Source organism: Poecilia latipinna, unplaced genomic scaffold, assembly GCF_001443285.1.
Source record: "Poecilia latipinna isolate Pla-1442-1.1 unplaced genomic scaffold, P_latipinna-1.0 Scaffold1624, whole genome shotgun sequence".
Classification (NCBI taxonomy): Eukaryota; Metazoa; Chordata; class Actinopteri; order Cyprinodontiformes; family Poeciliidae; genus Poecilia; species Poecilia latipinna.
The window spans coordinates 24486-38744 of NW_015114240.1; the positions used below are offsets into that span (position 1 = coordinate 24486).

Sequence of the window (14259 nt, forward strand, 5' to 3'; positions counted from 1 at the left end):
GCTGACAACACAAACTCTTAATATATATATATATATATATACTACTTCTCTGCACCATTTGTCTTCTGCACCATTTTAATTGATTGTTTATTCCAGTCCAACAGTGGCAGGCCAGATGTTTTTGTCAGATTTCAGTTTCCCGTCCTTGGGCTGTGCAGTAAACACGTTCCTACAACATCCCATATTTAAAAAAAAAAAACAAAAAAAAAAAAACATTGCAAAAATGTTTTTAATTATGATGATTCTTTTTGATGTATTTTCCTCCAGATTACTTTTCTGTTTCTCTCGGACCATCTCAGGATTCGAATGATATCAGATGGTCCCTGATTTGCATGCACTTACAGAATATTGCATGTGCAGTGTTTGCTGTTAAAGGCATAGAAAAGAGGGTGTTGGTGGGTGTCTATGTGCTCCCTCATTGACATCAAACGGTCCTCTGATATGGAAATGGGGGGCAAAGAAAGAATGGCTCCTTACTGAGGCTTTGTTTGGATGTAGGCCAAGGTCTATTCCTCCCTTTCTTTATCCATCCGTCTGTCTCTATTCTTCTCTTTATCACACCTTTGTCCATTTTTAGTTATCTCTCACCTTTTTATATTTCTGCTACTTCAGTTTTTGAAATCTTTGTTGGCCCTCTGTTCTCGTTATAAACAGCGTCCAGCAAATCATCACCTAAATAATCGGGTACTTAAGAGTCTCTCACTGGAAGAGTGCTGCAGTGACAAATATATATTCCAGCTTGTGTTGGGTGCAGGAATATTGTAATATCTTAACGGATGCAGTGAGTTGCATCTCATCCCTTAAACATCCTCTTGCAGGGTTATTTAAGGAAACAAGTCACAGGAGATGCCAAATGCAAGGATTGTTTGGGCTCAAATGGTGAACAAGAGATTTGGGGAATATGTTACATATTTTTACCTCACAGTCCAAATTTAGCCACTCTGTTGCTTCTGGGTCCAAGTCCCCCATCAGCAGTACAAGATCATGACTAAAACATCTACTTTAGAGAGCAATAAAGGTTGCTGTATTTATTTTATCCCTTAGACATTTTTGTTTTCTTTTCTTACCTCTGCAGATTTGGATGTTTTATACCTGAAATAGCCTCAACGTTTCAAGCAGAAGTAGTTTTTTTTGGGGGGGGCTTGATCAGGGATCTTAATTTATATGAGTTGCATCTAAAACGAGACAACTGGCTTAGACGGGGATAAAAACACAAATAAATAGAATTTTAAAATTTTAAATGGAATGGGGTGATAAAAATTTACCATTTTTGAGAGCTAATTTTATGAATTTTTATGACTGTAATTCATGTGAATCCAGCAAAAATAAACTGTCACGGTTTACATACAAATAAAATGGTTTGTTTACAGCTATTAAATGAAGGATAACGTTTCAATTCCAGGGATGATTTGAAATCTGGAAATGAATGTTACGAGATTAAATACTAAAACTGAGCCTTGGTCTAAATTTACAGAAATTCCAAAAAAATATAGTTGAGATGCATGACTTTCTTTTCACAAGAAATTAAAAGATTATTTTAAACCTAAACCTGTCAGGTGTATGAATAATTTTGGGCCTGACTATGAAGGTGGCTGGTCTGTTGCGTCATTCCAGTTTATTTATAGTCCAGGTGAGGCTAAAAACCTAAGGACACTATACCAGCTGTCAGGCATGGGGGTGGTAACATCATGCTGAGGGTCTGTTTCACTCGTGTTACTGGTCATTGCACAAAGTGCAGTAATGAAAAACCTACCGGATCAGCAATAATTTGGTTGAAATTTAAAACCATGTGTGTGTCCCACAAAGATATTGACCGCAAACACACATTGAAAAACAGTTTTCAGCTCGTGGGACGGCTCTGACCCTCAGCCCTATTGAAACTACATGGGTTATGCTTTTAAACTGGGTCTGTTCCAGAAAAGCAGCCACTTTAAATGAACTCTACCGATTATTATGTGGAGAGGAATCAAGGCACTTACTTGTCAGAAGCCAGAAGCTTGTGGTGGCTTCAAAACATGTGAACTTTTACGTGTACATTTTTAGTTTTATGCATCTTTGAATTAGATCCACAAATCCTTTTTGCACCAAATGTCTCATTTTTAATAATAATTGGTTGACATTCATTATACCCAATTGGATATGTATAAAATATAATAAATAAAAAAAAACTCAAATATGCAGTAATTTGGCTGTTACCAGGACATGCTGGTCTTTTTCAGCTAATTCTGAAATCGATCCCTACATTTGAACAGGTGTATACAGCTCTACTGATTTGCAGTGTAAGCATAATGTGTATCAGAGAAACAAACTGAATGGCTCATAAATTACTTTAGGAATAAATCTTCCTGTATTACCAAGACATAAAAACAAAAAACAAAACAAAAAACACACAGAAGCAACTTTTCTGCCTGTGATTGATTATGCTGTGATCTATTCTTCTTGCATGCAGCTCCCTTATTTGGAGCCTTGATTTAGTGTGCCATGCAACTCTTCTCATTATAAATGCAAACGTTGCATTATTTATGATTTGGTGAGGTGGACATCATTGACCACTTGCAGACAAAAGCTGTGGTATATTTTTGCCTGTAAAGCAGTCCTGGGTAAACTCCCAGCTTGCCTCTGTTTCCCCCTCCGTCTCAGGTCGGATTTTTAGCAGCCACGCTTTTTAAAGTAGTTGCCTCTTTTTAACGTACCAAGGGTATTGATTGATCTCAGGGAAGGCTGCTTTTTCATTCTGTGCACCTTGAACATGGAATAATTTGCTCAGAGATCCCAAATTATGCACCTTTATGTGCTTTGAGAATATTTTTTTTGTATAAAAAGGACAGTTGTTAATGATAAAAGGAAATTTAATAAAGTATTTTTATAGCACATGGAAAATCCTGCCTTCGTTGCATTTCAATGTGCTTGGAGATTTAAAATTTTTTGCTTTAGGTCTGCATTGTGCAACAAAATTCTTCATGCAAGTTGGACTTCCTGGTGAAATGTATCCTGTCTAGAGTTTTAAGACATTTTTTTTTTCTGTTTTGGTAAAAGTTGGCTAAATACTCCAAGTGCATTCCTCATGTGCACAGCTCTCATCTAACCTGGTCTACTTCCAGGCTTTTCTTTCCTGGAGCCTGAAGGACACCCCATTAAATTGTGATCATAGAACTTGATACATTTTTATGGCCTGCATTGCCGCACAGCTGCCCAAGTAGGAGTTCCAAGAACCAGTTAATTCATTTAGTCATAGTTGATCAGTTTGCCTTCGTGTCATCACTTTTCTTTTGTTTTTCAGCTGAACCACAGTGTTGATAATCAAGAACAACTCCTAGCCTTCCAAATAGTAGTACGTGCATAAACTCTGAAAACAGGAGGAACCGTTCTGCCACTGTTGGCTGAGCGCAACAAGAGTCCTGTGTGCCAGATGGTGGAGTTTAAGAAGGCACCACAAATTTCTTTTTCTTTGCTCCGGAGAATGCATGTGCTTTCCATTGTACGCTGCAGAGAAAATGAGACAGAACTTGGATATGCAAGGGACAGACGATAGCCTGCTCTGGCTTGCATTAAGAGTGGAGTCAGTGTGTGGGGAAGGATACTCTACAAACACATAAAATCTTACATGCCAACCTAGTAACTCTATCCTTTGTACTTTTTTCCGATTTGTAGTAAAATCTTTTGTTTGTCTGTTGCCCCTGCTACATTTTAATGTAACCTTGGCTCTTTGTTTTTGTTTTCCTGCTGCAGCACTTTAAGAAGCAGAGGAGGCTCATCCCAGAGAGAACGGTGTGGAAGTACTTCGTCCAGCTCTGCAGTGCGCTTGAACACATGCACTCCCGAAGAGTCATGCACAGAGGTAGCGTTCCTCTACACATACATGCTTCAGTTCTTCTTAATAGTGAATTTTCTGATGGGTCAGGGTGTTGTTCTGTACTTCCACCATGGTAATAAAACAGTTTGTGTTTGTCTTCTATAAATGCTACTCATTTGGCACCATCACCGTTTAATATTCTTACATATTTTCTTATTTCATACTCAGTATATGTTTTGTACCATAAATTATACATACGTCAAATGAATCTATATAGAATAATGTCAAAAAAAAAAAAAGGAAACTGAATTGAGTTACCGAGAGAAAACTTCCTGAGCGCAAGGCTGGCTGATTAATGCTGGCTCTGATTGGTTGATTCTGAATGAGCAGAGTAATTCTGCCGAACACAGAGAGGAGGCAGAGGAGATTGATTATTTTTCAGAGATTATCTGTCTTATATCAGGACATAGCAAAAGTTTTCATACATATGTAAAATCTTGTGTTTGTTTAAGTTGCATGCTGCAGCTTTAAGCAGACATTTGGTGTGAGAGTTCACTGCTGGGTGGAGGTTGAACGGCGCTACATCTGTGACATATTTCTACCAGTAGTGGCGGCTCAACAACGAGAGCAGAACCAGTGTCTTCTACCACCAGCTGGTTATTTGTTTAGCTTTCTGGCCATCATGCTAATCTGGGTGAGTGTTGGTAGTTGAGCTCAGCTTTACCTGCTTTACCTGCTATCTGGACGCTCCGGATGTCCTTTTGTTCCTGCATTGAGCCTCGATGTAGCCAAACTCCGAAAAGTGCTTGTTTTTTAAATGCCATGTTGCATTGTGCTGATGCATTTTGACGTTCTTTACCCCCGAGGTAATTTTTCATCGCAACATACAAACTTCCCCATTCACTCTGAGTGTTGAAGTTCTACATGGCATTGATTAGGATTTGTTGCTGCATGCTTGCGCAGTGTGAAGGGAAGAGGAGATCAGCTGCACATGCAGGCTGCAAAGTGAGATACAGGTGATCGGTTTGGCAACAAGTAACAGTGATCGGCGATCACCAATCATACATTTTTTTTTGTGGTAATCGGCCAATTATGATCAGTTGCCGATCGATTGGCACACCTCTAATGTAAATCGTTATCTGACAGTCAGAGCTCCTCAGGGTCTGAAGTGGAAATGTGGTAACTGGACGGCAATAAATATCAGCAAGCTTGATCTCATTCAGAGGTATTATGGTTTTATTAGGCATCGTAATCTCCAGTTTCACATGCCGACTGGGTCAAGTGGAGTTCGGAGGCATTGTCAGTGGAAACAGAATGTTTTCTACACTTTGTTCCTCAACAGACAGAGGCTGAAATATCCAAAAGATAAAGGAGAGGAACCTATTATTTTTCCATCCTTCCAAAGTTCATTTGTTTTTTTCCTTTCTTTCTTTATTTGTTTCTTAGATTCTTTGTTAGTTCCATTCTTTTTTCTTAGTTTTTTTTTTTTTCTTTTGTCTGACTTATTTCTGACTTATTTTCTTTCTTTCTGACTGATCTCAGGACGTTTTCTTCTTAAACATCTCGCATCACTGTTATTCCTCACAATTCGTTTTCAGACACACCACAGGCAGTGAAAATGGCTGAAAATCCGCGATGACTTCATCCACATTAAGAAGTGTTGCTGTCAGTGCTTCTTAGAAGCATTCATGTATTTTGCCGTCGCTACTAGGAAAAGGATTGTTTCTTTGAGTTTTCAACCAGCCGGTCATTGCTCAGGACCACTCAAGTTGCAAATTATTCTGGTCACAGGTCGATTTTATTTTTTATTCTAATCTCCCCCCGAGTACCATGATGATAAGAAAACCACTTAAGCAAACTGTTGCCAGAAAGTGAAACAGTTGTTTACCCGATCTTTTAACTTGGCGAAAAGTGAATCTGAAAGTCAAACAATAATAATAATAAATCTCTGTTATCTGCTCCAGCACCTTGACAGGCTTAAAGTCTAGCTGTTAACAAGCACATCATCTAAAGAAAGTGCTCTGTTTATGAGGTCTCATTCTGGATTCATGTGCACAGATTGCTGCTCGTTCAGAGACCCTCTCAGTTACAGGTGATGTATTTCCATTAATGCTGACTTTGATTAGGACACAGGGACACAAATGAACCCTGAGCTCTGAGCTCTAGCAGCCACTTAGCAGAGACGGCCTATTCAAAAGCTGCTTACAATTATACAGGAGCTGTAAATTTCAAAGGCTTCGGCAGGTCACATTACCATTACTTCAGAAAACAGCTTGCTAACGCCCACATTAACTGAAATGATATTTTAATGTCTCTTTTTCAGGTGCCTGTTTTGTGTGCTGACCAAAAAAAAAAAAAAAAAAAACGGTTGCCAAATTAAATTGGGCTATTTTTCTGAATTTATTTTCTTTGTGATTTTCTTTTCTCAGATATCAAGCCAGCCAATGTGTTCATCACAGCTACTGGTGTGGTTAAACTGGGAGACTTGGGACTGGGAAGATTCTTCAGCTCCAAAACAACTGCTGCTCACTCTCTTGGTAAGTCACAACAATCTACACATAAATATACATGCCGAGCTCCCAATCCACCAGCGTTTCATTAGGCGGGGTGCGTCTGGTGTCATGTAGTCGTCGAGTCTTCTCAGCGCTTAGTCCTGCTCCACCATAGGCCACTTAGCTGCTTCCTGTTGGCTTGACCTTTAACCCTGACGCCGTTAAGGACTGAGGCTGGAGTCACACAGGTCTTACTTAAACCGGGTGCAATAAAACAAGCTAGCCTGCTCTACAATCATGGCTATTGTTCATGTTGATGGACCGGTTAGTCACAGGTAGGAAATAACATCATGCAACACCCTATTTTCCCTTCAAGGAAGTGAAAGTTGCTGCACAAAATCCCCAAATAAATTAGGGTGCGGACACAGTTAAAAGTCGGCAAAATATTTTACCATTTTCTCACATTTCGCTTTTAATCTGGGACTGAGAACTGGTTACAGTTAACAGATTTTGTAGGCTATTTAATTTTGGTTTAGTTTTGTTTTTTCTTTGTGTGCTTGGTTTTAAAACAGTTAATTAAACATATCAACAATTTATGAAGAAATAAAACTGTTTACAGGACGGCAATATATTTCCTATGTTTGTTTTTGTTAATAGTGATGACTGTGGATTGCAGCGAATAAAACCCCAAATTTTATTTCTCCAAAAATGTCAATTTTGCATCAGACCAATAAAAATGTTTTTGGTGAGTCAACGGCAGTCACTGAATTAGTTCTAGCTGCGGCTGCAAAATAAAATCAGCATCTTCATAAAGTTTGTCAGCAGAAGGAAGCAGGAATCGCTATAGAAGTTTCTGGTAGATTTCTGCTCTGGATTTGGACTTAAGGTCATCCAAACTCAACCAAAATCACCTTCGTTAGTCAGCGTGCTTCATCAGGAGACGACAGTCCTTTGCCCAGGTAAATAAGGAAGACCTAAGACAAAGAATGCAGAAGTTGCAGTCGTTGTCCTGAGGTCTCTGACTTACTGTTGGAGCTCGGACTCTTCTGCATTGAGTGTTGTATTGATCTACTAAAGTCCAGGGTCAAACCCAGTTATATTCGCTTTGTCTTGGATTTAAAAGCCAAAATCTGGGAACAACAGTACAACTCAATTGAACTCATTCTAGTTACAAGTGGGATTTACAGTATCCATCAACCATCCATCTATTGTCTTCACACATGTATCCTTGCAGGGTCATGGGAGTCCATTTCCAGTGGACTATCAATGTTTTTCTAATTACTAACGGCAGTACAAGCCACTGATGCCTAGGCAAGGTGGCAAACTGAACTGATCAAACAAAAGACTCTTAAATTTGAAGCTGCTAAAATTAGTTCCACAACCTGTAGATTTATGGTGTGTACTTGACTTTTTACACAGTGTTCAAGCCTTATGACTTGGCTTTCTTTACCAAATAAGAACGTGGAGTAACATGCCGTAAATTGTTTATCTCTGCCTGTATTAACCAGATTTTAACATCTGGAAGGAAGCAAATGTTTTGCTTGTGCAGAAAGAAACTCCATCCATCATTAAAATTCATTTGATATTTGTGGGACAGCATGATCTTAAATGGGACATGGCGATGACATGTATGGTTTTATAGGCTTGTGGTGCCAACGGTTGCAGAATGTGGTCTTGATGGTCTGGGCTTGTTCTTGTCTGTCTCAGAGATGTCCTGTTGGGATCTGGGAAGTCAGAGGTTGGCCCAAGTCAACACCTTAAGCTCTGTCATGTTTCTCCAGCTCATACTCAGGATGTTTTTTTTTTTTTTTTCTCAGTCCTGTCAGAAACTTCTTTAACCATGACAAGGTGTGCTGGTTCTGCTGCACTGTTTAGTTAGAACAAAAAAGTCTTATGGATGTTAAAACCCAAGGTTCCCAGAAGAGTATTGCATTGCAAAAGTAGATGTTGTTGCCACATATTTGAACATAATGGTTTCTACAGTTTAAACTTGAAAATGCTTCCCTCAGAATACGGAAGTTGTGTGGTGAAATACGTACGTTTGCACACATTACTTTAAGCAAATTCCAGTGTTAAAAATGTGACTGCCTCATGACAATCTTTCTAAGAATATAATGTATTTGTGATAACTACAAGACACAAGAAATATTCTGTAATATACACTTTAATCATTGTTCCTGCAGAGTCGAGGAAGATATGAAGTATTTTTCTAGATTTGGAGAAGTATCAGAGACAAAAAAAAAAAAGAACTACTATTCTCTACCTCTCCGTCTGAAATACCCACATTTTAAATTTAGTTGTGAAACCGATATTTACTTACATATTATGTACATAAGTACTTTTTCGGTTCATCATACACACACCTGAAAAAGCAGATGATTATTGAGATTCACATATAATTTCCAGCCTCGGCTCCAAAGTGCCAGACTTCAGACTGTATTAAGATGTCAGAAAACAATGTAAAATCTGGTAGATATCAGTGTCGACACTTGGAGTTCCATCAGCTGTGCTGTTACCCAGCATCCCTCTGGACATTTCTGCAACTTCATACACTGGAAAACTCAGTAAAACAAATTCCACAGACAACTGGGATGCCATTCACACCATGTCTCCTCCCGTGTCGAACTGTTATTACCTCAAACTGTGTGCTATTCTCAGCCCCCAGTGCTACCGCAGCTCAGACTTTGAGAACGTGTTAGTCACATGACCAGCTAAAACAGAAGCTCCATCAACCAAACATCCTGCAGTGCCAGAAGAGAAGATTGAAAATGTGTGTGATTGCTCATTAAAAGCTGAGTCCACAGCACCCTCTTTAGGCTGATGGAGGACAGGCAGCCCCACCTGAAGTGTGGTCAAGGTGATCGTTCAGTCTGACTCAGTCTAGATTGATTTCTTTTTTCGTGCAGGTTTTTGCACTCCACATGGTAAATGTTAATGCTTATGTATTATTTTTTTTTTGTATAGAATCAAAAAAAGCATTGCTTTTTAATACTTAAACCACTTAAAAATCAACAAACCGTCGATTTCCCCCCCTCCCCCCAGTAACAACAGTTTTGATACTGTTGGGTTCATTTGCATGTTGTTTCCCACAGACAATGCTTGAAGCATCAGGAGGAGCTTGTCAGTTTTTCCCGCTGATTTTCACTGTCTCTCTGTTTTAGACCAATACGCAAAAAAAAAAAAAAATACATTCAATTTATGTGTAAATGTATTTACCAAATCCAGATATCTGTGGACGTTCTTGGACTGGAAAAAGCTGATAATGTCTGTAGGTTACCATGACCTATCGACACAAGAGACTCAGGGCGCTTCATCCCCCCCCCACCTCCTCCTCCGCCTGGCTTTCCCCTTGACATTTCTCACTGTGTGTTTCAAACAGCAGATCTTCTCTGTCTCTTTCTGTCACCTCACCTTCTCTCCTGCTGCTGTTTCTGTGCCTTGCTTGTTGTCACTTCTCCTTCCCGCTGTCCCTCCCTCTGGTGCTTTGACTTTTAGTCAGGGAAAGATGACGGCGTAGGTGAAGGAGAGAGAGAGTGAGAGAGGGAGAAGGTGTGAGAAAACTAGAATTGGGAGAATGGAAGCGAGTGAAAAGAGAGAGCAAAGCGAGGAAGAAAGGGAGAGAGGCAATATGGTACAAAAAAAATGAAATGAGCGTAAGAAACAGAGGAACGGGTGACAGAGAGAAAGTTGAAAAATGTACAGTGTCTCAGGTAGAAGAAAAGTGTGTGACAAAGTGACAAAAAAGGAGAAAAAAGAAGTTGGCAGAAACAGAGTAAAATGAGAGAATGGCAGGAAACATGGGAGGAAGAAAGGGTAGAAAAGCTGTGGGGTGGAGTGGTGAGAGATATGTATTTATATCTGTGTCTGACTGCTTTTGTGGGAACCAGATTTTAGTTTTTGATCATTCCAGTGTGCCCATTTTTAAAAAAGTGAGGACGTTCTGTCTCTTCCTCTTCCTGTGAAAAACATAAGGTGGCTGTTTGCAAATGAAGCCCTGGCTTTAGTGCGACGGGTGGAAGAAATGTCAGGATGAAGGTTGAAGTCATCTGCTGAAGTTGAGGGGAAAGGAGCAGGGGATTGCGTGATGTCTTTAAATGACCTCACAGAGATAGCCACAGAAGCGCAGTGTGTACGCAGGCCGTTGCGTGGGTTTGTAATGAGCCCAGCCACCCAGCCGAACAGGGGAGTTGGGTGGTGGAGCCGAGATGGAGGTCCAGGCTTACAGGCTGTCAGCTCCAAGGCTTTCAACTCAGCTGCTTCTCAGTACACACACCAACACACATGCACACTTCTTTTCCCCCCGTCTAAAACACTGCACACACTGAGAGAGACAGAGAAGATACCCTTTTTGTCTTCTGTACAGGTACGGACTTGTGCTGATATGCACCCTCAGTTTAGTTTGAACACTCACCAGAGGACTTATGGTAGATTAAATCACAGTTTGCTAAATACGTTCGATGAGGGTACAGTAAATCACTGTCAAACATTATTATTGTTGATAAGAAAATAGAACAAAATATAAGTTTAAATTGTGTGTCTTTAAGTTCATAAGGCCTTCACCTAGTTGAGTATCTTCTTACAACGTGAAAGTACAAAATAAACATATTAAATACTCAGTGTACCACAGTTTTAACATAGTGTAATTAATTTAGTGTCTAATGGACCCTTGTGGGGAATTTAACTGTTTCTTAAAATGTATCAGTCCTGGCAAAGTGCTAATCTTAATCTTTGCCAATGCTAATTTCTTACTTTTTGTAAAAGAAAAGTAAGAAATCTTTTCTATCTTTTCCTAAAAGATAGAAATGTTACCTTTTAAGAATAAATGCACAACAAATTGCAAAAAGCTTGAGTTGTGTACTATCCACAGCTCCCCTCTACAATGCTACCATATCACTGGAAACCTAAAGCCCTTCTGATTGAAAAACAAGCATGTGTGTCCTTTTGCATACATTTGGTGTGGAGTGCTTTAAGTTGTAGCAAACAAAATGCACTAAAAACACGCCCATGTCCTCTAATAAAAAAGCATGGTGATTGACTGACATATTCTTCATCTGACTGTATTTGTAGGTGACATCTATTCCAAGGTGCTTTGTTATAAACCTTATCTTACTTTGTAATATGCACATACATTCACTAATGGTTTCCAGCCAGTGCTGCAACAAATATTCTCTGTTATGAGACTGGCAAAACGCATAATAGTAAACCTTAATAGAAAAACACTTTAAATTTATGTGGAGGATGCACAGATTTCACTCAAACTCAGTTCTGTGGGCTAAATTTGGTCGATAGTGTAATTATGTTTGATCTGCAAGGTATTTCCAGATATCTATAAGCCTTGGCTTAACTGTAGACAGTTGATGAAGTGCTAATATAAATCCCAGTGGGTTCTCTGAGCACCAGAGAGCCCATGTCCTCTGTTGCTCATGCTGCTCCAGTCACATCGGACCATTTCTCCCAAAAATGGCCAAATGAAATGTGGAAAACAGAAGCTTCCTGGACACGTATGAAGCAGAATATCTGATGGGAAAGTTCTGCATATGGTTCCAACAAGAATATATTGTTGGAAGGTTTGATAACCTGAATAAGTACAAAATGTGATTTATAAATCATTTTAACAAGTTGGGGAAGAAATCTATCCAGACCAACCAAGCTCTCTGAAAAAGTCCCCTAAACCAAACTGGTTGTTGCAAGAACTGCCCTCAAGTTTTGTGATAAGTGGCAATTAGTCTTTTGCATCAATGTGAAAGAGATTTGGTCACTTTTGCTTTCTAAACTTGTTATTTTAGCCACATTAGATGGTTTTCAAGCATAAACTGCCTGGTTATGGTCATACCACAGCATTTCAGTCAGATTGAAGTACAGACTTTAACTAGGCCACTTGCTTATTTTAGGCATTTAGTGGCGGAGTTGCTGGTCGGCGAAGGATCATTACGCTAAATTCACAATCTGATGGTCGGATTACACCAACATTAATGTTTTGTGTAATGTCCTCTTTCTGAAACGGAGCGTTAATATATGGATTTTATATTATGTGTACTTTTTTTTTAAATAACTAATTTACCCTGAGTTCATCTTGTATTTTAAAGTATGTGTTGTTGGAAGGTTTAGAGGCATGCAATCAAGAAAGAAGAGGTTGGTAGGGAGTTGATTTGTGGTGATGGCTCAGATAGATGTGTAGAAAGAATAAACAACAACAACAACACCAAAAAAAGAGCTGCAGCCAGAAAACATCTCAAGAGTTTTTTCTCCATTTCAGTCTGACTGTGTGTTGCTGCGCAAACAGAGAAGTCTGAATGGAAATTAATTCATCGCCTTCGACTGTGATTCAAAATTCTGCGAAGTGAAAGCTGTAATGGAGCGCAGATAAAAGCAGGTTTATTAATGGAAACTCCGTCTGAAACATTGAAGTAGTCTTGTTGGAGCTTTAGGTTTAAAGTTTATAAGGAAATGGCATCAAATCAATGAGTGCATGTCAGATGAGACAAGTTTTTGTTCATTTCACTGTACGCTCAGCAGGGGTTCAGAAGTGCTGTGTTCTTTATACTCGATGGCATCTCACCTCCCATTCAACAACACTTAAGCCGTTATGCAGAGAAGACAGTGTTGTCATTGCTATTCACTATAATGGAAATCAATCCCTACATGACTTTCAATTTATTTGCATGAATAAATAATGTGTCCTTAATTCGGCTCACTAAAGGAGCCGGAGCCCGACGCTGCAGCCCTTTTTATGCAACTATTAGCATAAGGGAGGCTGATTCTTTTAATCAACTAATAATGGATGTTAGGGGAGCCTGTTCAGACCGCACCGGGAGGCCTCACAGAGCTGGGTGTTAACACACACACACACTCACACACACACAGCCAGAGAGCCAATAATGTACCTAAACTACAATGAAAACCTGATAACCAATTAAAGCAGCAATCCCTGTATTCTTCCACTTTCCCCCTTTCTTCCTCTATATGCTGCTGTGGATACTGATTATTTTCAGAATGACGTATAACGCTGTTTTTATTCAGATTCCCTCATCTAAGATTAAAGCTGATTTTTTCCACCCAATTAGATCTTCACCGAATTTAAAAGTGCTAGGTTTTGAGGTCAGTAGACGTCGAGTCTAATGCCTCTCCCTTTAACTTTTATTAATTACAGTTTATAATTTGACCTCCGTTAGACCATTTAATGTGCTGAATGGCCTGGAGAGTTTCTGTGCTTATACAAATTTCAGTCCTGTTTTCGAACGTTTTTCTGTTAATATTTTTATCCAAGCTGACTTTTCTCTTGAGTTGCTTCAACATGAGGGATGCTCACACACACCCAGCTCTCTTCAGCTGTAAACTCAACAGCTAATGCACATTTATCTAAATCCAGATAAAACCAGTGAGACGAAATGTACAGAAATGTTCTTCTGGATTCTGAACATCTTTGAATCAAAAACATGTCACTCAGTAACTCATACCTTTTAATAAATACAGAAAAGCAACATTTACTCCTAATGCCACATTTTGGTGACCAGCTTTTATATCATGTCCTAATATTTATATGCAATAAACACCAGGTAAATTGAGTATTAGAAAATAATACATTTCTACTGTTTGTTTTATAGATTAATATGATTTTTATCAAGCTGATACCAGCTGGTTAATTGTTCAGCCTATTTATGTGTTTCATTGCTGCCTAGCATACGCACAGCTATGTAAATCATTGTAGATTTGAAACATGAAATGGGTCGTACACCTTTGGTTTTTTTAAAAGAAAGATACCTTGTTTGAGTTGGGTTGACTGTTTTTTAATCTAGGTTTGTTTTTCTATTCTGAGCAACGAGATAAGGATATGGGTCACTCTGTGCCAAACTCTGCCGTGATAAAAGCAACATGTGTAGCTAATTAAGACAAAAACTTTGCGTCAATATAAAATTTTCCATTTTACACGGATATGAAATCTGGCCCCGATTTAAAAAGAAAAAAAAAAAAAAA

General features: G+C 39.0%; 1 protein-coding gene across 1 annotated transcript in view; it reads left to right on the forward strand.

Moving 5' to 3' along the window:
• Positions 1-14259, forward strand: part of nek7 (NIMA-related kinase 7) — a 55914-nt gene that overhangs the window by 18439 nt on the left and 23216 nt on the right. Inside the window, exons 5-6 of the mRNA XM_015059386.1 lie at positions 3730-3838; positions 6223-6330. Of these exons, the coding sequence (XP_014914872.1) occupies positions 3730-3838; positions 6223-6330 (217 nt within the window). The remainder of the gene's footprint in view (positions 1-3729; positions 3839-6222; positions 6331-14259) is intronic.